Genomic DNA, 23,598 nt, shown 5'->3' with positions numbered 1-23,598 from the left:
CCCCTGGCTTGTTGGTAATGGCAGAGTGAGGAATATGCCAAGCCATGAGGTTACAGATTGTGCTGGAATACAATTCTGCTGCTGCTGATGGCCCACAGTGCCTCATGGATGCCCAGATTTGAGCTGCTAGATCTGTTCTGAATCTATCCCATTTAGCATGGTGGTAGTGTCACACAACACGTTGGATGGTGTCCTCAGTGCGAGGACGGGACTTCGTCTCCACGAGGACTGTGCGGTGGTTACTCCAACCAATACTGTCATGGACAGATGCATTTGCGACAGGTAGATTGGTGAGGACGAGGTCAAGTAGGTTTCTCCCTCGTGTTGGTTCGCTCACCACCTGCCACAGGCCCAGTATGGCAGCTATGTCCTTCAGGACTTGGCCAGCTCGGTCAGTAGTGGTGCTACCGAGCCACTCTTAGTGATGGACATTGAAGTCCCCCACCCTGAGTACATTCTGTGCCCTTGCTAGCCTCAGTGCTTCTCAACATGGAGGAGGACTGATTCACCAGCTGAGGGAGGATGGTAGGTGGTAATCAGCAGGCGGTTTCCTTGCCCATGTTTGACCTGATGCCATGAGATTTCATGGGGTCCAGAGTCAATGTTATTGAACTCCCAGGGCCACTCCCTCCTGACTGTATATCACTGTACCGCCACCTCTGGTGAGTCTGTCCGACCGGTGGGACAGGACATACCCAGGGATGGTGATGGAAGAGTCTGGGACGTTGGCTGAAAGGTATGATTCTGTGAGTATGGCTATATCAGGCTGTTGCTTGACTAGTCTTTGGGACAGCTCTCCCAATTTTGGCACAAGTCCCCAGATATTAGTGAGGAGGACTTTGCAGGGTCAACTGGTTGCCTTTGTCGTGTCCGGTGCCTAGTGGTCCGATGCCGGGTGGTGCGTTCGGTTTTATTCTTATGACTTTTTGTAGCGAGATTTTCCAACTGAGTGGCTTGCTCGGCCATTTCAGAGGGCAATTAAGAATTAACCACATTGCTGTGGGTCTGGAGTCACATATCGGCCAGACGGGGTAAGGACGGCAGGTTTCCTTCCCTAAAGGACATTAGTGAACCAGATGGGTTTTCTACAACAATCCGGTAGTTTCATGGCCACTAGTATTTTAACTCCAGATTTAAATTACTATTTATTTAATTGAATTTAAATTTGCCAGTTGCCGTGGTGGGATTTGAACTCATGATTCCGGATTTTAGTCTGGGCCTCCGGATTACTAGTCCAGTAACATAACCACTATGCTACCGTACCCGTTTCAAATATAGAGATGATTGTTGTATTCTCAGTCTAATGTTCTCCTAATGTCTCCTGATAGCAACACCACCAATTGTGACCACAACACAAACTCCAAGCCTCGAAGTGAAGCCCATTGAATTCAATGTGACCTTTGTTATCACGAACTTAGCGTTTACAAAAAGTCTACAAGATTCCACTTCCTCGCTGTACAATTCTGCAACAAATATTATTTCTCACCAGGTAACCAATATATTGCACAATTATAATAATAATTATTACTTTCCAGATATGTTAGTGATATTGATTGATTAACAAAAATATTTTTACTAGCATTGAGAGCTTCTCCCTCTAACACTGGGATTGTGAACTTATTGCAGCTCACTGACCTGTACAACAAGAGCAAGATTAATGCAACATTTTCAAGTTGTAAAGCTGTTTCATTCAGGTGAGGAGATTTCACCATTATATATTGAATATCTGTATCAACAATAATTATAAATAAAAGCCCGCACTGTTTAAGGGCGAGCAGGTAATAATTTCTTGCACAATGTAAAAAAGTTTACAATTGCTAATACTGCACAATGTGCCATTCACAAAGAAATATCCTCTGGCAGAATGTTGTGCATACTGTTCAGTGTTCCCTGATGCTGTTGTTTTATATTTGCTTTACACGGGTACGTTTTAGTCATCATCATAACTTCACCCAAATGACATTTGAAGTAGTAGCCACAGACTTGTTTCCTCCACCATTTTCCGCTTCATCTTTTTGACGTTTGGTTTATTCAGTAATGGAGGGAAGGCACTTGTGTTTTAACCTTGTCTTTCGAGAACAGTGAATGATTAGGAATTATTTTAATTACTGGTACAGAGGATGATTGCAAATGTAATGAATTACATACAGTATTGGTGAGGATAGTAATGCTAATTCTGATTACCAATAATCTTTTCAGAACAACATTTGTCATTTAGTTAACCTCCTTAATGCATTTTGTTTTAACAGCCTGGCAAATGTTGGTAACACCAGTGTGTACGCAATCTGCACATTCAGAAATGATTCTACTGCTCAGGAGGTTGATAAAGTTACTGTGTACCATGAGTTCAGAGACAACACAAAGAACATCTCCACCTTAGGAACATATTCACTGGACAGTAACAGCCTCTACGTCGATGGTATTTAGCATTTAAAGAGATATTCTGTTCCATTCTATCTGTTTCAATATGTTATTCAGATTGAATTTAGTTAATTATTTTTAAAACTTGAAATTTGTTATAGTCTTTAATGATGACTTTCCTCTTGGCATGTTTCATACAAAACACATGCTGTTTATTTTTTAGGTTACCATGAATTAACTCCTTCACCCAGTGAGTATGCTTTCTGTTTCTTTGTTCCATTAATGTTTCTTTTTATTGAAGTGGTTAACAAGAAAGCAAATTCTTTACTGATATCTGTTGACATTTTGTCAAATAACCTCACCGTATGGGTGATGCAGTGTTTCCCGTTTAGAGTGGGTGCACCTTTTTCTGGTGAACAATTTAGTTAAACTCTGGAATTGAGAATGTGTTGAAGGTTTAAACAGAGATTCTGTGTGTGCTGTGTCATCCTGTCTGCTTTATGTGAGGCATGTTAATTAACTGATACAACTGCTGTGTGACCAGAACAGCAGCAGCGGATAGTACTTGTAATTAGACTTGCAGCACGAATTTTAAAATAACCAACGTCAGTAAGAGACTCACCAAAAGTAGGACTTTCTCCATCATAAAGCAATCTATTGCATGATCAATTGATAAGACCATTTCAGTGCAATTGCATATGTGATAGAAAAAAATTGTTGGATGGTCCTTTGAGTGAACCGTCTCACCCCACCTCAAAACGTTCTGGAACCATCTAGAAATATTCTGCTGTGGTTTCCATATTCTTGGTTTATTCTGCTTCCACTCTCTGCAATACAAACGATGCAATTAGAGAGATGTTTTGTGCTCCATTTAATGCTTTTCTCATTTTTCTTAATAGCGATATCACCAATTGTGACCACAACTCCAAACATAGAAATAAGGCCTTTTGATTTTAATGTGACCTTCATTATAACTAACCTGGTCCTGACAGCAAGTCTCCAAGACTCCACATCTGCACTGTATAAATCTGCATCAAATGTTATTGCTTACCAGGTTGGATAATGACATATTACTTTCAAAAATATATTTAAATCTCATACAATATTTTATTATCACAAATCTGTATTTTAATCAAGTTTCATTATTTTTCTCTCTAAACCTGTGACTGTTCCTTTCCTTAAGTTAAACGAGCTGTTTACTAACAGCAATATCAACAGAACATTCTCAAGTTGCAGAGTTCTCTCTTTCAGGTAAGGAATGTTGATATTAAACCTAATCTTGTTTGTTTCAAGATTGTTTAATTGTTTAGGAAAATACTTAATATTGAAAAATTGTTAAATTGGTTAAAATTTCCAGTTATTCTATTGAATTCTGATTGTTGTTTCTGTGCTCAAATCATTAATATTATTGCAGTGCAATTTGTTTTCTGATAGATGTCTATTAAAACTCCTGCTGCTCTAAACAGCAAGAATTTCCTGTAGCTCACCAAACAGTCGATTTGTTTGGAGTGGGAGATTTAAATCATTGCATAGATTAATAAGGGAGATTTTCCTGAACGCAGATCCAAGAGAATCTTCTGTAATAAATAGGTCACTGACCATTCGATGTTTCTACTAAAGATAAAAGTTTATATTGTTTTGCGCAATATTTCTCCAATATTTTTGAGAATTTATAGTTTTTATCCTCCTTATCAGTCTGTAAAAGATGACGTGCAGTGTGCTTTCTTTAATAGACTCTCTTTAAACTGAGCAAGTTGGTCCTTGTTTATTTTTGGGGGACGTGTGGATGATGCTCTTCTGAGGTTGAGTTTGAGGCACATTGGTGGGGCAGAGAAATGGGAGGTTTCCCCTACAGCTAACTGTGCTTGAAGCTGAATTGGGAGTTTGAAAGGAAGGTTCCCCAGTACTAAAGTCCCTCAACTTGAGCAAAAAAAATGACACAAATAAAAAGTTTAGAAAAGTTATTAATTAATAATCTGTAAGACTCTGAAACCATGAATAGTACAGTGATTTTATTAATATAGTGTGATATCTGCTGAAAACAAAAATATTGAGGGTGAAATTATTCTTGCATGTGAACAGAGCAACAAGTAGGAGTTACTATCTCTGACACTTTAACACATTTTCTGGATTGTATACCATTGCTCTATACACTTTTCTGGAAGCTCACATCATGAATGTTTTAGCAGTGGTCAGACATGAGTTGGAAGTTCCTCAAGTGGCCTGCCTTTCTGTCTTGAAATTATTCAGATGTTGCACATGTGCTTGAATGACAACATGGGTGGAGTTAATAACACCCTATGTCCCGGAAATGTATTGAAAAACCCTGACAGCCACTTCTGCTCTTGCAAGCTGGCACTGATTTTAATACTGTCATCAGCTGGTCAGTTTGCGAGCTGGGTGATGTAGTTATGAATTACAAACTTCCTCATCTTTGCCGAGTCTCCTGCCATTTCCTTGAATGAGCCTGTGGCAAAGAAGTTCAGTGGCATTTCCACTATTGCAATTCTTTGATATCAGAAGTATGGACATTTCTCCTCAGCTGCGGGTCTGCTTCCTGCAGAAGGCACAATTCATCCATTGCTTCTTTGACATAGCCTTCTCACACAGTGAGCCTCAGTGAGGTCAGGGTTACTCTGCCACCTGGGGTTGTAAGCACTAGCAGTTCTCCTGCTATGGCATTAGACCTTCCTGGACATTGTTCTTTCTTCTCCTCCTCCAACATATCCAGGAAAATAAGGTTTTCTGATCCACCAATGCTACAGTAAAGACTAAAAGAGTTAAGTCACTTTTTACAATCTCTTGCGCTGTTCCATGCTGGAACTCTGTCAACCCACTCCACTTTTATAGTATACATCATTAATACAAAGTGAGTGAGATGGAAAGTATAAATAACTTTGCACAGTTACCTTGAATTGATGTTTAGCAAGCTCATTGATGAGCCAAAAAACTGTTATCAGCTGTGTGTGTTAATTTGGTTCCAGGAGGAATTGTGGGAACACAGGCAAAAATGTGCTGATGCTGTGTCAATAGAAACAGACCAGTGTTAAGGACACTTCCCACATTATTTTAAACAAATAATATCCTTGGACAAAGGAATTTCAATGTGCACATTAAATGTTCAACAGTCGAAGTCACTCAGCATGATTTGACCCCATTTACTACTTCGAACCAGTTCGCTTTAACACAAAAGCTGACATACATATTAGAAGCAACACATTGAGGAATTTCAGCCTCAATATTTTAAATTATAGCACACAGAACCATGAAAGTATATGGCTCTAACCAGAATTTTAAATGTTTTCTGATTCACTTCATTGTATATCTGTCTATTTTACAGCCCGGCAAAGATTGAGAGCACCAGTGTGTACGCAGTATGCACTTTCAGAAATAATTCTGCTGCTCAGGAGGTTGATAAAGTTACTGTGTACCACGAGTTCAGAGATAACACGAAGGGCATCTCCACCTTAGGAACATATTCACTGGACAATGACAGCCTCTACGTAAATGGTAGTTAGCACGTAAATGAGATATTTTGTTCTGTTAGATTTTATTCACTCAACGTGAATGTATTAATCTGTTCAAATTGAGAATGAACGAACCAAACCCCTGAATTTCATTCTTTAATGATGACTTTCCGCCTGACTCGTATCATAGAAAACACATGCTTTTGATTTTGCAGGTTACCATGAATCCGCTCCTTCATCCAGTGAGTATGGTTTCTGTTTATTTAACATTTTCTTTTATTACAGTGGGCGACAAAGCAAATTCTTTACTAATCCCTGTTTATATATTGTCAATACACCCAACTTACTGGGGTTGCAATGTTTCCTCGTGGGGCTATTGCATCATTCCCATTTCTGTTTGACCATTTAGTTAAACATTGGAATTGAGAAGGTTTTGAAGGATTAACCAGAGATTCTGTGTATGCTATGTCATCCTGTCTCTTTTATGTGAGGAACATGGAAACAGGAGTGGGCCATTCAGCCTCCCGAGATCAATTAGATCATGGTTGATCTATACCTTGACTCCTTCTTGGTTCCGTAACCCTTATACCCTTGCCGAACAAAAACCTATCAATCTCAGTGTTGAAATTTTCAATTGCCCTAGCGTCAACAGCTTTTTGGGGGAGAATTCCAGATTTCCACTACCTTGTGTAAAGAAGTGCTTCCTGATATCACCCCTGAACGGCCTAACTCTAATTTTAATGTTATGCCCCCGTGTTCTGTACTTCCCCCACCAGAAGAAATAGTTTCTCTCTATCTACCCTACCAAATCCTTTAATCATCTTAAACACCCCTTAATCTTCTATATTAAGGAAATGCAAAACTAGTCTATGCAACCTGTCCTCATAATTTAACCTTTTTTGGCTCTGATATCAGCCGAGTGAATCTGCGCTGCACCCCCTCAAGGCCATTATATGCTTCCTGAGGTGCGGTGCCCAGAACTGAACACAGTACTCCAGATGGGGTCTAACTAGAGCTTTATATAAATGTAACATAGCTTCAGTCCCTTTGTATTCCAAACCCTTTGAGATAAAGGCCAACATTCCATTAGACTTTATAATTATTTTTTGTAACTGTTCACGAGCTTTTAGTGATTTCTGTACATGGACCCCTAAATCTCTCTGCTCCTCCACAGTTCCTAGCTTCTCACCATTTAGAAAACGCTCTATCTTTCTTAGGTCCAAAGTGGATGACCTCACACTTCCCGACATTAAACTCCACCTGTTACAGTTTTGCACACTCACTTAATGGGCTCGATTTTTGGAAGTCCAAGAGGGTGGGTTCATGGCGGGGGGGGCTCCGAAAATCAGGGATTCCCGGGGCGGGTCCGGAGTCCGGCTCCAACCCGCCTACTTCTGGGTTCCCCAGTGACGCACTTAGATGCGCGCGCAGTCCCCGCATGCGGGACTCCCGCCGGCAATTAAAGCCGGCGGGATCGCACTTAAGGCAATTAATGTAATAGTTCAGGTCGTTAGCAGACCTGATTTGTAGGATATTTTAGGAGGGATGGGATTTTCAACTAAACTGAGAGCATTTCCCCTACTGGGGGAAACACTCCCAGTTCAAATGGATGTGTTGCAGCCACCAGCCTGTGGCAGCTGCAAAGGTCCATTTGACAGGTGTGGGGGGAGACCCTCACTCATTGCAGGAGGCCACTCTGTCACTTTGGACAAAGTTTAGCCTCCACCACCCTCCTCCTAACAAGAAAATTCACAAACTTGCAACCTCAACCCCGGTGTGCAGACACATTTACCTACCTTGTGGACCCCCTCAAATGTATATCTTGCGGATGGGGGCTGCCATAGCTGCAGTCATGACCTCCTCGGAGGACGAACAGCATCACCAGCCTCGCCGGCCACGCCGTGCACCTCAGACACGTGGAGCTCCACAACACAGTGCTGTGACACATCCACCTGCACAGCAGGAGGGAGGGCAACCGCAGAGAGAGATGTGTCGCAGAAGGCACTACCCTCGCCACAGGGTCTACAGACCGAGGCTCAGCTTCCTAGACCTCTCTGAGCAGCAGTGCACAGAGAGGCTCAGAGTCACTCAACATGTAGTTGTACACATCTGCAGCCTCCTACATGCCGAGCTGCTCCCGGCCGACCCGAGCACCATCTTACCTGTCGCTGTCAAAGTCACCACTGCCCTCAATAACTTCTCCTACGCATCCTTCCAGTGTGTCACTGGGGACATCGCCGGCGTCTCGCAGTCGTCTGCACAAAAGAGCCCTGCAAATACACCTACACCCACTCTGCAGTGACACAATGGGTAGCATCAGTTGTGGGTCTTCATGATGATCCTCAGAAAAGGGCATTATTGCACAAACCAGACAAAATTTGCAAAGACGTGGCAGTAGTGGTGACAATATAATATGTAATGTGAGTTGATCAGAAATCAAATATAAGTAAAAACCATGACAAACCCTCAAACAACCTTGTGCATCCACTTCATGCTCATGGTCCGTTTGCCTTACGCTTCCGACTACACATATGTGATACATGCCTTGTGGCTACAGCACAGGTAGTGCAGGTTGGGTGAGGCTGACTGTGAAAGAGATGCATCAGAGGGTGAGTATGAGATAGAGCCATGAGATTGTATGAGGATTGGGTTGAGTGGTAGTGGTGGGATGAGTACTGGGGAGGTGAGTAAGTGCAGGTAAGATGAGGATGAGCTTTGAGTGGGTGTGAGGGGTGATGTGATAGAGTAGTGTTGGCAGTGCAGAAGGAGATGTGGGATGGGGGCAGTGATGTGGCAGACGGAGTGTAAGGGAATGGGTAAGTGTACTCACTTCGGCTGACCGACTTAGGTCATTGAAGCGCCTCCTGCACTTTATGCAGGTGCGTAATACGTTGGTGGTGCTGGTGACCTTCTCTGCCACCTCAAGCCAGGCCTTCGTGGTGGCAGAGGCAGGCCACTTCCTCCTGTCCGCCGGGTGGAAGATCTCCCTCCTCCTCCTCCTCCTCCTCACCCCATCCAGTAAGACCTGGTGTGAGGCATCATTAAACCTGGGAGCAGCCTTCCCACTGGGCTGCTCCATGCTGTAATTTTGCCTATTTTCTGCAGCATCGGTCAGTGGCGGACTGCCCCTTTAAATAGGGCTCCTCCAGCTGACAGCCTATGATCCGGGTGCGCAGTCCGCCCGCTGCGCAGCTTTCCAGCGCGAAACCAGGAAGCCAAGTTAAGTGCCTTCAGTTAGGCTGTGATCGCGTCCAAACCCACCGATTTCACTGGGCGCGTTACCCACGTGCCCAGTCGACCCCCCGCTGCCAACTCGCCTCCCTCCTAATATCGAGCCCAATCTATCAATATCCTTTTGCAACTTTCTGCTCCCATCTACACCATTTACTGTGCCATCTAACTTAGTGTCATCAGTAAACTTGGATATACAGCTCTCTATTTCTTTGTCTAAGTCATTTATAAATGTAGTGAAACGCTGAGGCCCCAGTACAGATCTCTGGGGGACACCATTAGTCACACCCTGCCAAAATGAATACATACCCATTATCCCTACCCTCTGTCTCCTACCTCCTAAGCAATTCCCTACCCATGTCAGTGGGTTACCTCCAATTCCATGCACTCTCATTTTTGTTGACATTCTCTTGTGTAAAACCTTATCAAATGCCTTCTGGAGGTCCATATAAATAACATCCATAGACACTCCCTTATCTTCCACGTTAGTAAACTCCTCACTAGGTGTGCTAATAAACTAATACTAAAGCTGTAACTTGCGTAGGAGCAGCAGTTAATACTTGGAATTAGACCTGCAGCCCAAAACTTAAAATAAGCACAAGACTCCAAGTCAGTAAGAGGCACAACAAAATCAGGAGTATTTTCTACACAAAGAAGCAATCAACCGAATGATCAGCCTACGAATGATCACTCAGGACTACATGCATGCTAAACAGCGGAAGCAACATGCTATAGACAGAGCTCAGCGATTCCACAACCAACGGATCAGATCAAAGCCCTGCAGTCCTGTCACATCCAGTCATGAATGGTGGTGGACAATTAAACAACTAATGGGAGGAGGAGGCTCTGCAAACATCCCCATCCTCAATGATGGCGGAGTCCTGCATGTGAGTGCAAAAGACAAGGCTGAAGCGTTTGCAACCATCTTCAGCCAGAAGTACCGAGTGGACAATTCATCTCAGCCTCCTCCCGATATCCCCACCACCACAGAAGCCAGTCTTCAGCCAATTCAATTCACCCACGTGATATCAAGAAACGGCTGAGTGCACTGGATACAGCAAAGGCTATGGGCCCCGACAACATCCCGGCTGTAGTGCTGAAGCCTTGTGCTCCAGAACTAGCCGCGCCTCTAGCCAAACTGTTCCAGTACAGCTACAACACTGACATCTACCCGACAATGTGGAAAATTGCCCAGGTATGTCCTGTCCACAAAAAGCAGGACAAATCCAATCCGGCCAATTACCGTCCCATCAGTCTACTCTCAATCAGCAGCAAGGTGATGGAAGGTGTCATCGACAGTGCTATCAAGCGGCACTTATTCACCAATAACCTGCTCACGGATGCTCAGTTTGGATTCCGCCAGGACCACTCGGCTCCAGACCTCATTACAGCCTTGATCCAAACATGGACAAAAGAGCTGAATTCCAGAGGTGAGGTGAGAGTGACTGCCCTTGACATCAAGGCAGCATTTGCTCGAGTATGGCACCAAGGAGCCCTAGTAAAATTGAAGTCAATGGGAATCAGGGGGAAAAGTCTCCAGTGTCTGGAGTCATACCTAGCACAAAGGAAGATGGTAGTGGTTGTTGGAGGCCAATCATCTCAGCCCCAGGGCATTGCTGCATGAGTTCCTCAGGGCAGTGTCCTAGGCCCAACTATCTTCAGCTGCTTCATCAATGACCTTCCCTCCATCATAAGGTCAGAAATGGGGATGTTCGCTGATGATTGCACAGTGTTCAGTTCCATTTGCAACCCCTCAAATAATGAAGCAGTCCGAGCCCGCATGCAGCAAGACCTGGACAACATCCAGGGTTGGGCTCATAAGTGGCAAGTAACATTCGCGCCAGACAAGTGCCAGGCAATGACCATCTCCAACAAGAGAGTGTCTAACCACCTCCCCTTGACATTCAACGGCATTACCATCGCCGAATCCCCCGCCATCAACATCCTGGGGGTCACCATCGATCAGAAACTTAACTGGACCAGCCGTATAAATACTGTGGCTACAAGAGCAGGTCAGAGACTGGGTATTCTGCGGCGAGTGACTCACCTCCTGACTCCCCAAAGCCTTTCCACCATCTACAAGGCACAAGTCAGGAGTGTGATGGAATACTCTCCACTTGCCTGGATGAGTGCAGCTCCAACAACACTCAAGAAGCTCGACACCATCCAGGACAAAGCAGCCCGCTTGATTGGCACCCTATCCACCACCCTAAATATTCACTCCCTTCACCACCGGCGCACTGTGGCTGCAGTGTGTACCATCCACAGGATGCACTGCAACAACTCACCAAGGCTTCTTCGACAGCACCTCCCAAACCCGCGACCTCTACCACCTAGAAGGACAAGAGCAGCAGGTACATGGGAACAACACCACCTGAACGTTCCCCTCCAAGTCACACACCATCCCGACTTGGAAATATATCGACGTTCATTCATCGTCGCTGGGTCAAAATCCTGGAACTCCCTTCCTAACAGCACTGTGGGAGAACCTTCACCCCACGGACTGCAGAGGTTCAAGAAGGCGGCTCACCACCACCTTCTCAAGGGCAATTAGGGATGGGCAATAAATGCCGGCCTCGCCAGCGACGCCCACATCCCATGAATCAATTTTTAAAAATGATCAGTGGTTAGAGCAGATTCTATTGAATTGCAAAAGTTGTTGGATGGCCCTTTGAGTGAGCAGTGTCACCATAGCTCAAAAAGCTCTAACACCAACTTGAAATATGCTGCTGTTGTTTCCATATTCATGGTTTATTTTGCCTTCACTCTGCGTAATACAAAGGATGCAGTCACAGAGATGATTTATTCTCAATGCAATGCTTTTCTAATGTTTCTTGACAGCAATATCACCAATTCTGAGCACAACTCCAAACCTGCAAGCAAAGCCCTTTGATTTTAATGTGACCTTCATTATAACTAACCTGGCCCTGACAGCAAGTCTACAAGATTCCAGTTCTGCACTGTACAAATCTGCATCAAATATTATTGCTTTCCAGGTCAGTTGACAACTTTAATTATTACAAATATATCTTTTACTTAATTACATAATTTTTCTCTCTAAACCTGTGACTTCTTTTCCTTCAGTTGAACAAGCTGTTTACTAACAGCAATATCAACAGAACATTCTCAAGCTGCAGAGTTGGCAATTTCAGGTAAGGAATATTAAACCTCATCAGTATTTGTTTCAAAATTGTTGAAAATGTTAGTAAAATACTTAATATTGCAAAAATGTTAAAATGGTTAAAATTTCCAGTTATTCTACAGAATTCTGATTGTTGTTTCAGTGCTCAGATCATCAATATTATTGAAGTTCAATTTATTTTTCTGTTAGACATCAATTAAATTTCCTGCTGCTGTAAATAGCAAGGATTTCCTGTAGCTCACCAGTCGACTTGTTTGGGGTGTGAGATTTAAATCATTGCATAGATTAAAAGGGGAGATTTTCTTGAGCAAAGATCCAATCTAATCGATGTTTCTAATTAAGATATTTGTGCAATATTTTTGAGAATTTGTAATTTTTATGCTTTATGTCAGCATATAAAAGATGACATAGAGTGTGCTTGCTTTAATGGATTCCCTTTAAAATACTGAGCAAGCTGGTCCTTGTATGTGTTTGATGGGACATATGGATGATGCTCTTTTGAGGTTGGGTTTAAGGCACATTGGTGGGGAAGAGAAAAGGGAGATTTCCTCTGCATCTAACTATGCTTGAACCTGAATTGGGTGCTTGAAAGGAAGGTGTTCCATTATCTTGTACTAAAGTCCCTCAACTTGAGCACAAAAGTGACACAGATAGTTTAAAAACGTTATTAATTAACAAACTATGAATCAGAAACCATGAATAGTGCAGTGATTATATCAATATTGTGCAATACGTGTTTTCAACAGAAATATTGGGGGTGAAATTATTCTTGCATGTAGCCAGACATAAAGTAGGGGTTACAATTTCTGCCATTTTTTTAAACACTCTCAGCAATGTACACCTTTGCTCGGTACACTTTGTGGAAGATCAGATAATGAATGATTTGGCAGTGGTCATGCAACATTTGGATGTTCCTCGAGAGGACTGCTTTTCTGTTGTTGAAAGTATTCAGATGTTCCACATGAATGACATTACAGGAGATGGCATTCTATGTCCCGGAAAAGTATTGAAAAACCCTGACAACCACTTTTTCGCTTGTAAGCTGGCACAGGTTTTAATACATTCATCAGCACGTCAATTTGTGATCTGGGTGATGTAGTTGTGAACCGCAAATCTACTTATTTTTGTCGAGTCTCTCGCCATTTCCTGGTAGCAGCCTGTGGCAAAAAATTTCAATGGCATTTCCACTATTACAATTCCTGATAGTAGAAGTACGGATGTTTCTCCTGAGCTGCGGATCTGCATCCTGGATAAGGCACAATTCACCTATTGCTTCTTTGACATAGCAGCCTTACACAGTGAGCCTCAGCTCTGCCACTTTGGATTGTGGGTTCTAGCCATTCTCCTGTTATGGCTTTAGACCACCCTGGCCATTCTCCTTTCTTGTCCTCCTCCTCCAACATATCCAGGAAAATAAGATTTGCTGATGCACCAACGCTACTATAAAGGCTAAAACAGTTAACTCACTTTTTACAATCTCTTCTGCTCTGATCCATCCTGGGACTCTGCCAACTCTCTTCACTGGCTTAAAATCACTTTTACAGTATGCAGCACTAATACAAAGTGGGTGAGATGGAAAGTATGGATGACTTTGCACAGTCACTTTAAATTGGTGTTAAACAATCCCCTAATCAACCAAAAACCTGTTATCAGCTCTATGTGTTAAACAAATTTGGTTCCAAGAGCAATGGCGAGAACATCAGCAAAAATATGTTGATGCCATGTCAATGCAAACACACCAGGGCTATGGACATTTAATGCATTATTTTAAACATATGCTATCCCTGGACAAAGGAATTTCAATGTATAAATTAAATGTTCAACAGTCAATCAGCATGATTTAACCCCATTTACTACTTCAAACCAGCTCACTTTAACACACAGCTGACATACATATTAGGTATAACACATTGAGGAATTTCAACCCCAATATTTTCAATTAATGCACACAAAACCATGAAAGGTTATGGCTCTTACTAGAATTTCAAATAACGTTTTCCGATTCATTTAGATGTATGTCTGTTTATTTTACAGCCCGGCAAATAATGATAACACCAGTGTGTACGCAATCTGCACTTTCAGAAATGATTCTGCTCCTCAGGAGGTTAATAAAGTAACAGTGTATCATGAGTTCAGAGACCACACAAAGAACATCTCCACCTTCGGAACATATTCACTGGACAATGACAGCCTCTACGTAAATGGTATTTAGCATTTAAAGGAGATATTTTGTTCTGTTAGATTCCATTCTATCAACTTGAATGTGCTAATCTGATCAAAACCAAACCTATGAATTTTATTTCATTCTTTAATGATGACTTTCCACTTGACTCATTTCATAGAAAACATATGCTTTTGATTTTTCAGGTTACCATGAATCAGCTCCTTCAACCAGTAAGTATGTTTCTGTTTCTCTTTTTCTTTAACATTTCCCTTAATACAGTGGGTAACAACAAAGGAATTTTTTTATCAATCCATGATTGTACATTACCAAATGTATTGAGGATGCAATGTTTCCCATTTAGGGCTGATGCATTTTTCCTATTCCTATTTGACCATTCTGGAATTGAGAATGTTTTGAAGGTATAACCAGAGATTCTGTGTTATCTGTGTCATCCTGTCTTCTTTATGTGAGGCATGTTAATAGACTGATACTAAAGCTGTGAGTAACTAGAACAGGAGCAGCAGATAGTACTTGCAATTAGACCAGCAACTCACATTTAAAAATAAGCAGAAGACTCCAAGTCAGTAAGAGACTCAACAAAATCAGGAGAATTTTCTACACAAATTATCAATCTATTGCATGATCAATTGCATACATGATAGAAAAATTGTTGGATGATCCTTTGAGTGAGCGGTGTCACCACAGCTCAAAAAGTTCTCACACCAGCTTGAAATATTCTGCTGTGGTTTTGTATATTCTTGGTTTATTTTGCCTCCAATGTCTTTAATACAAATGATGCAGTCACAAGAGATGTTTTATTCTCAGTTTAATGCTTTGCTAATGTTTCTTGACAGCAATATCACCAATTGTGAGCACAACTCCAAACCTGCAAACAAAGCCCTTCGATTTTAATGTGACCTTCATTATAACTAACTTGGCCCTTACAGCAAGTCTACAAGATTCTAGTTCTGCACTGCACAAATCTGCATCAAATATTATTGCTTTCCAGGTCAGTTGACAACTTTTAATTATTACAAATATATCTTTTACTTAATTACATTATTTTTCTCTCTAAAACTGTGACTGTTCCTTTCCTTCAGTTGAACAAGCTGTTTACTAACAGCAATATCAACAGAACATTCTCAAGCTGCAGAGTTGGCAATTTCAGGTAAAGAATGTTGATATTAAACCTCATTAGTATTTGTTTCAAAGTTTAGTAAAATACTTAATATTGCAAAAATGTTTAAATGGTTAAAATTTCCAGTTATTCTACAGAATTCTGATTGTTGCTTCTGTGCTCATATCATTAATATTTTGGAAATTAAATTTGTTTTTCTGTTTTCTATTTAAATTCTTGCTGCTGAAAGCAGCATGGATTTCCTATAGCTCACCAAACAGTCGACTTGTTTGGGGTATCCGATGTCAATCACTGCATAGATTAATATGAGAGCTTTTCCTGAACAAGTACCCAAGAAAATCTTTGGATTACTAATCTAATCAATGTTTTTACTGAAGATAAAACTTTATACAGTTTTGAGCAATATTTTTGAGAATTTGTAATTTGTTGCTCCATGTCAGCATATAAAAGATGACATAGAGTGTGCTTTCTTTAATAGACTCCCTTTAAAACACTGAGCAAGCTGCTCCTTGTATGTGTTTGGTGGGATGTATGGCTGATGCTTTTCTGAGGTTGGCTTTGAGGTACATTGGTGGGGCAGAGAAAAGGGAGACTTTCTCTGCATCGAACTGTGCTTGAACCTGAATTGGGTGTTTGCATGTAGTCAGACATAAAGTAAGTCTGCCATTTTTTTGTAAACACTCTCAGGAATGATGAATGATTTGCCAGTTATCACGCAACATTTGGATGTTTCTCGAGTGGCCTGCTGATCTGTTCTTGGAAGAATTCAGACGTTACACATGTGCTTGAATGCCAACATTAGAGGAGTTAATGGCACCCTATGTCCCGGAAAAGAATTGAAAAACTTTGCGCCCACTTCTTTGCTTGTGAGCTGGGACTGATTTTAGTACATTCATCAACAGATCAATTTGTGATCTGGGAGATGTAGTTGTGAATGACAAATCTACTTACCTTTGCCGAATATCCTGCCATTTCCTGGTAGCAGCCTGTGGCAAAAAAGTTCAATGGTATTTCCACTATTACAATACCTGAAATACTGATGTTTCTTCTGAGCTGCGGGTCTGCTTCCTGGAGAAGGCACAATTCATCTATTGCTTCTTTGACATAGCCTCCTCACACTGTGAGCCTCAGTGAGATCAGGGTTACTCTGCCACCTGGGGTTTTGGGTTCTAGCAGCTATCCTGCTATGGCTTTAGACCTACTTGGCCATTTTCCTTTCCCATCCAAATAAGGTTTGCCGATGCACCAACAGCATTATAAGGACTAAAACAGTGAACTCACTTTTTACAATCTCTTGCTCTGTTCCATACTGGAACTCTGCCAATTCTCTCCACTGGTTTAAAAACACTTTAATAGTGTATAAAAAATGACATGGAGTGCGCTTTCTTTAATAGGCTCCCTATAAATAACTGAGCAAGATCGTCCTTGTGTATTTTTGGGGGACGTGTGGATGATGCTCTTCTGAGGTTGGGTTTGAGGCACATTTGTGAGGCAGAATAAAGGGAGGATATCTCTTCATCTAGCTGTGCTATACCTGACCTGGGAGTGCTTGAAATTGTAGGTGTTCCATTGCCCAGTACTAAATCCCTCAACTTGAAACAAAAGCAACAGAAGTAAATAGTTAAAATGTGAAGAATTAGCAAACTGTAAGAGGCTGGAGCCAAGACTAATGCAATGATTGTATTAACATTGCGTGAACTGTGTTGAAAACAGAAAAATAGCCAGGTTGAAGTTACTCTTGCACTCAGGCAGTGCCCACCACGATCTGACTGCCTGCAATTTTAAAGCGGGTGGGACACCTGCAGGAAGGCTGCGGGGTCCTTTTGCAATATGCAGATTGGGCTCCGATGACAGCATTGGGCCTGATCTGCGATTTTAACCTGTGGGGTGAGTGGGGGAGCAGTTATAGTTTCCCTGCTCAGGCCAAACCTGCCGGAAATAGCTGCCAGGGCTAGAAGAGGCCCAGTAAGGCAAATTATTTTTTTAAAGTTTCCTTGTGGGCCAGGAGAAGTGGAAGTGCTTTCCACAGACTTCTAAACCGTTTTGGTCAGGAGGTTGGCAAGCGGCATGCAAATGAGGCCCGGCCGTTAAAATGGTCCGAGTTTGCTTCCTCCCGTTCCCTGACGGGCACACCACTCGCTTTGCTGCATTCCACCCGGGATTAAAAAGCGAGGCTGTTTAATCACTAATCAGATGCAAATCAGTAAGATTATAGACTGACTATGATTATTTACATATACAATGCACTTAGCCAGTTTTCAAACATCATCACAAAGGTTCTGGACAAGGTCATAAAACAGAAGAGCTACTGCTAATACACCACACAGAATATTTCCACAGTGAATGCACATTTGCCTTTCCTTTACAAAAAAAAGGGCTGCCTTCAACAGCAGGCACAGAGAGCAGATGGGCAGGATTGTGGGACTCAGCAGGCCAAACCTTTCAATCCCTTTCAAAGATGCTTATCTGATGGTGCAAGCTATCAATTGGAGGATACTCCTCAAACAGTTGCCTCCTTCCAGAGCACAATGCAAACAGTCGGTGTTGAGGTGGGAGGTGTTGTTCAGCAAGAGTTCTCAGCTGACATTCATATTAGCTGTAACACATTGAATTTTAACCCTAATATTATCAATTGATGCTTACAAGAGCATGGAAGCTAACCTGATTTCAACATAATGTTTTCTAATTCACTTAATTAAATATCTGTTTATTTTACAGCCCAGCAAATGTTGGTAGTACCAGTGTGTATACAATCTGCACATTCCGAAATGATTCATCTACTCAGGAGGTTAATAAAATTACTGTGTGCCACCAGTTCAGGGACAACACGAAGGACATTTCCACCATAGGAACATACTCACTGGACAATAACAGCCTCTACATAAATGGTATCCAGAATTACATATTTTTGTCTACATTTTGACTTAGTGGCTTTGTCTTTAAAACGCAGCTGTTGTGCTTAAGGAGTTAACAGTCAGCAAAAGCCAATGGCTTTCATCAGGTCCATCCCACTACAATGTTGCATGATTTCTTATTGTGGTCTCCTGGTAACAGGATGAAAGGTTGTCTAGTACACACTTTTCAATTAGATATAGACCTCATGATTGGTTATTACACAAATAGTGAACAAGCAAACAGGTGATATCATGGTTATGTAAGTGAAAGTCTTTTATCTGACTCCTCAAGTAGTCAATATAATAAAAATATCACGACTCTAAGACCTAACCCATTTTTTTAAATGACAGTTCCCTAATGAATATGACAGGCAAACATTCAAAATCCTCCATATCTCAGCAGCTCTTTCTCAGGATATAAAGGAGAAAATGAGCTAGAAATTGGATTGCGCCTAAATTGGGGTGTGACGCTGGTGCAGCATGCTACACGTATCTGATCAGGCCGGTGGCAGGACCACAGCAAATTGATCCTCCAGCCTCATTTACTTATTGCTGCTCGTCCCAGAAGGCAGCAAGATCAGTCAGCTCAGATGGCTACCGAGGTCTTTAGGAGAGTATGGGAGAAGGGGGGAGGAAGTAATAGGGAGGGGCTGCGAAGTGTCTGGCAGCTGCCCGTGGATCTAATGTGGGAACAGGAGGAGCACTCCGGCTCCTCCCGGCTCCATAATAACTTAAGTAAAAAAAGTTCAAAGTTACCATCTGGTCGCAGCCTCCAGCAGTCCCTTTAAGGGCAGCTGGTTTGGCTGCCAAGCGCCTGAAGAAACTGACCCCAGCATGCACGACACATGCTACAGTCATGCACATTTCAATTTTGCAAAGGGGGCCTGAAACAGGTGTTATATGCAAAGGGCCGAATGCCTGTTTCAGGCGCAGCCCTGGACAATTACGCCGAAGCCTTTCACAATATGGCGGGTGCCGCACTTCCGGCTCAGAATAAGTGGGCGCCCGTAGCCTGCCATAATGGAACCTGTAAAACAAGCGCAGCGCGATCCAATTGCTAGGCTGTTGTGTTTGAATCAAGACCATTGAAAATTCCAATGAGAAAGGCTGTTCTTGAAGTCTCAGAGAAGCAAAGTGACAGTTGAAAATGACTAGCAGTTTGAAATTGTTCAATGAAAGGAGAAACATGGTATTTAAAAATGTTTTATAAAAGACTAAGTTAGTTCTTAGAGTTGTGATATTTTCTTTAATTTGTCTATTTGAGTCAGATCAAAGACTTTTCACTGTAAATATATAACTATGAGATCATTTGTGCATTCATTTTTTGTGGGATAAATTTCTTTCATACTTTAAACCAGAAATGAGGTTTAATGTAATGCTCTTCCAGTTTTGAAGATTAAAGTGACAGACCCAAAGAACATAAGAACTAGGAACAGGTATGGGCCATACGGTTCCTCGAGCCTGCTCCGCCATTCAATAAGATCATGGCTAATCTTCCATCTGAACTCCATAAGATGGTCCAGTACCGAAAAACAATTACCAAAAAGGGTTTGCTGTTCATTTGTCTGGGTACGTTACAGGAAGCTTGCCTAACTGCTGAGGCAAAGATAGACACTCCTGAAAATTTGGGAAGTTGTGCTCATCCCCAAGAATGATCTAAGATACAAGAGCCGAAATAATCTACCGTCAGAGGATTAGAAAAGACCCAAAAGTATAACTATCTCCATTAGATTTTATTCTATCTGCTTGAATACATATATTTGATATTATTAAGAACAATTCAAACAAATCCATTAATTTTATTCCACTATTAAATAATGCCTTTCCGCCTGATTCATTTCATTCAAATACATGTTTGTTTTTTCAGGTTACCATGAATCAGCTCCTTTACCCAGTAAGTATTGTTCTGTTTGTTTTTATTTTTAACAGTTTTCGACGCATGCTCGGGTATGTGTCAACACCAGGGGATCAATTTTTGGATGGCCGAGCGGGTGCATTCGTGGCGGGGGGGCTCCTAAAATTGGGGATTCCCGGAGCGGGTCCGGAGCCTGGCTCCAACCCGCCCACTTCCGGGTTCCCCAATGACACGAATCGGTGCGCGTGCAGCCCCCGCATGCGGGACTCCTACCAGCAATCAAAGCCAGCGGGATCCCACTTAAGATCATTATCTGGGTACTTGAGGTCATTTACAGACCTCATTAGTTGGAGATTTTAGGAGGATTCGGATTTTGGACTACCCAGAGCGTGTTTCCCACGCTGGGGGAAACACTCCCTGTTCAAACAGACGTGTTGTAGCCAGCAGCCAGTGGCAACTGCAAAGCTCCATTTAACAGGTGCAGGGTAAACCCTCATTCATTGCAGCAGCGCACTCTGTCACCTCAGACAAAGTTTTGCCTGCCACACTCCAAATTATTAAATCAGACCCTAAACTCTGCTGTCCAAACACATTTACCTACTTCGTGGACCCCCTCACACTCACACCATCAGGATTTGGGGGGGGGGGGTCCATTGCTGCATTCATCTCTCCATTGGAGGACGAGCAACATCACCAGCCTCGCCAGGCATGCCGTCCACCTCCGCCACGTGAAGCTACACAACACAGTGCTGTGCAACAGGCAGCTGCACAAAGTAGTCGTGCAACTACACATACACCCACTGTAGGGTGACCCAATGGGTGGCATCAAGGGTGTTCATGGAGAACCTCATGAAAGGGCCTTATTGCACAAGCCAGTCAAGAATGGCCAAGACGTGGCAGTAGTGATGACAATATAATATGTAATGTGAGTTAATCAGAAATCAAATACAAGTAAAAACCATGACAAACCCTCAAACACCCTTGTGCATCCCCTTCATGCTCCCGACACGTTTGCCTTACGCTTCCTACTACACATACGTGATGCATGCCCTGTGGCTGCAGCACAGGTAGTGGCAGGTGGGGTGAGGCTGACTGTGAAAGAGATGCATCAGAGGGTGAGTATGAGACAGAGCCATGAGATTGTATGAGGATTGGGTTGAGTGGTAGTGGTGGAATGAGTGCTGGGGAGGTGAGTAAGTGCAGGTAAGATGAGGATGAGCTTTGAGTGGGTGTGAGGAGCGATGTGATAGACTAGTGTTGGCAGTGCAGAAGGAGATGTGGGGTGGGGGTGGTGATGGGGCAGACGAAGTGTAGGGGAATGAGTAAGTGTCCTCACTTCGTCTGACCTGGTTAGGTCATTGAAGCGCCTCCTGTACTGTATGCAGGTACGTGATATGTTGGTGGTGCTGGTGACCTCCTCTGCCACCTCGAGCCAGGCCTTCGTGGTGGCAGAGGCAGGTCACTTCCACTCATCCGCCGTGGAGAAGATCTCTATCCTCCCCCTCCTCCTCACCCCATCCAGTAGGACCTGGAATGAAGCATTTAACATGGGAGCAGCCTTCCTGCTGGGCTTCTCCATGCTGTAATTTTGGCTCCTTTCTGCAGCATCAGTCAGTGGAGGACTGTCCCTTTAAATGGGGCTCCTCCAGCTGACAGCCAATGATGCGGGTGCGCAGTCTGCCCGCTGCGCAGCTTTCCAGCACGAAACCCGGAAGCCAAGGTAAGTGGCTTCAATTTACTTACGACCGCGTGGGGAACCCACCGATTTTACTGGGCGGGTTACCCACGCGCCCAGTCGACCCCCCTGCTGGCAATCCGCCTCCCTCCTAATATCGGGCCCCAGATTTCAGATTTTGTATGATCTGCTGTGGATCTTTTTTCTAAAGATAGTACGCTTTTTCTCAATGCACTTGCACTAAGTAAGATATTACACCACATCACAGGGGGACTCATCTAGCACAAAAGGACATTGTGTGCACTCAGGGAACCACTCAGATCCAAGACAATGGGACAAGATTGACTATATACCATCTGACATGTTATGAGAGAAAATACTGGGCTAGCCTATGACCAAGCAGTTCCTCCAAAGCTCAAGAAGCTCCAGCTCCAAAGCATGGAAGATTCTGATGTGGTTTACATTCTTGGTTTATTTTGTCTCCACTCTCTGCAGTCCAAATAATGCTGTTACAGGGATGTTAACATTTATTCTTTTCACAAATTAATGCTTTACTTATGTTTCTTGATAGCGATATCATCAATTGTGACCACAACTCCAAACCTGCAAGCAAAGCCCTTTGATTTCAATGTGACCTTCATTATAACTAACCTGGCCCTGACAGCAAGTCTACAAGATTCCAGTTCTGCACTGCACAAATCTGCATCAAATATTATTGCTTACCAGGTCAGTTGACAATTTAATAATTATTACTAACATATATTTTAATTAAATATATTACTTTCTCTCTAAAACTGTACCTGTTCCTTTCCTTTAGTTAAACAGACTGTTTACTAACAGCAATATCACCAGAACATTCTCAAGTTGCAGAGTTCTCTCTTTCAGGTAAGGAATGTTGATATTAAACTTAATCAGTTTTTAATCAAGACAATTTTCAAATTATTGTTGAGTTGATAAGCACAATTATTTTTCTTTTTGTCTTAGTCCGGCAAATGTTGGTAGCACAAGTGTGTACGCAGTCTGCTCTTCTTGCAGCCACAATGCACCTCCCCTTTAAGAGGTGCAGGCTGCCTTTAAGTAGTGCTAGCCACTCGCGATATCAGGCCCCCTTGATGCGTGCAGCCAATGAACATCGCTGGTGGTGCTGGTTCACCAGCAATCATGTAAAACAGCAGGCAGCACGAATTTAACGTGCTGTCTGCAACGCAATGAACGAGTGTGGGTTAATCGTGTAATTAACCCCCTAAATGTTCAACCGTCAGTCAATCAGCATGATTTAACCCCATTTACTACTTCAGACCAGCTCACTTTAACACACAGCTGACAGACATATTAGATATAACACATTGTGAATTTCAGCCCCAATATTTTAAATTAATGCACACAAACCATTAAAGCTTATGGCTCTTACTAGAATTTCAAATAATGTTTTCTGATTCACTTAGTTGTATATCTGTTTACTTTACAGCCCAGCAAATATTGATGACACCAGTGTGTACACAGTCTGCACTTTCAGAAATGATTCTGCTCCTCAGGAAGTTAATAAAGTTACTGTGTATCACGAGTTCAGAGACCACACAAAGAGCATCTCCACCTTCGGAACATATTCACTAGACAATAACAGCCTCTACGTAAATGGTATTTAGCATTTAAAGGAGATATTCTATTCCA

General features: G+C 42.5%; 1 protein-coding gene across 1 annotated transcript in view; it reads left to right on the top strand.

Annotated features, from left to right (window-relative positions):
* Window positions 1-23,598, top strand: part of LOC137299478 (mucin-16-like) — a 57,880-nt gene that overhangs the window by 21,341 nt on the left and 12,941 nt on the right. The window contains exons 18-36 of the mRNA XM_067968239.1: window positions 1,329-1,489; window positions 1,627-1,694; window positions 2,250-2,419; window positions 2,585-2,611; window positions 3,261-3,415; window positions 3,545-3,612; window positions 5,702-5,871; window positions 6,044-6,070; window positions 11,901-12,055; window positions 12,144-12,211; window positions 14,236-14,405; window positions 14,569-14,595; window positions 15,220-15,374; window positions 15,466-15,533; window positions 18,222-18,391; window positions 20,265-20,291; window positions 22,499-22,653; window positions 22,745-22,812; window positions 23,396-23,565. Of these exons, the coding sequence (XP_067824340.1) occupies window positions 1,329-1,489; window positions 1,627-1,694; window positions 2,250-2,419; window positions 2,585-2,611; window positions 3,261-3,415; window positions 3,545-3,612; window positions 5,702-5,871; window positions 6,044-6,070; window positions 11,901-12,055; window positions 12,144-12,211; window positions 14,236-14,405; window positions 14,569-14,595; window positions 15,220-15,374; window positions 15,466-15,533; window positions 18,222-18,391; window positions 20,265-20,291; window positions 22,499-22,653; window positions 22,745-22,812; window positions 23,396-23,565 (2,079 nt within the window). The remainder of the gene's footprint in view (window positions 1-1,328; window positions 1,490-1,626; window positions 1,695-2,249; window positions 2,420-2,584; window positions 2,612-3,260; window positions 3,416-3,544; window positions 3,613-5,701; window positions 5,872-6,043; window positions 6,071-11,900; window positions 12,056-12,143; window positions 12,212-14,235; window positions 14,406-14,568; window positions 14,596-15,219; window positions 15,375-15,465; window positions 15,534-18,221; window positions 18,392-20,264; window positions 20,292-22,498; window positions 22,654-22,744; window positions 22,813-23,395; window positions 23,566-23,598) is intronic.

Source organism: Heptranchias perlo, chromosome 29, assembly GCF_035084215.1.
Source record: "Heptranchias perlo isolate sHepPer1 chromosome 29, sHepPer1.hap1, whole genome shotgun sequence".
In the NCBI taxonomy this organism is placed as follows: Eukaryota; Metazoa; Chordata; class Chondrichthyes; order Hexanchiformes; family Hexanchidae; genus Heptranchias; species Heptranchias perlo.
Note: the sequence above shows the minus strand (reverse complement) of the source record. Positions and strands in the feature narration are given on the sequence as shown.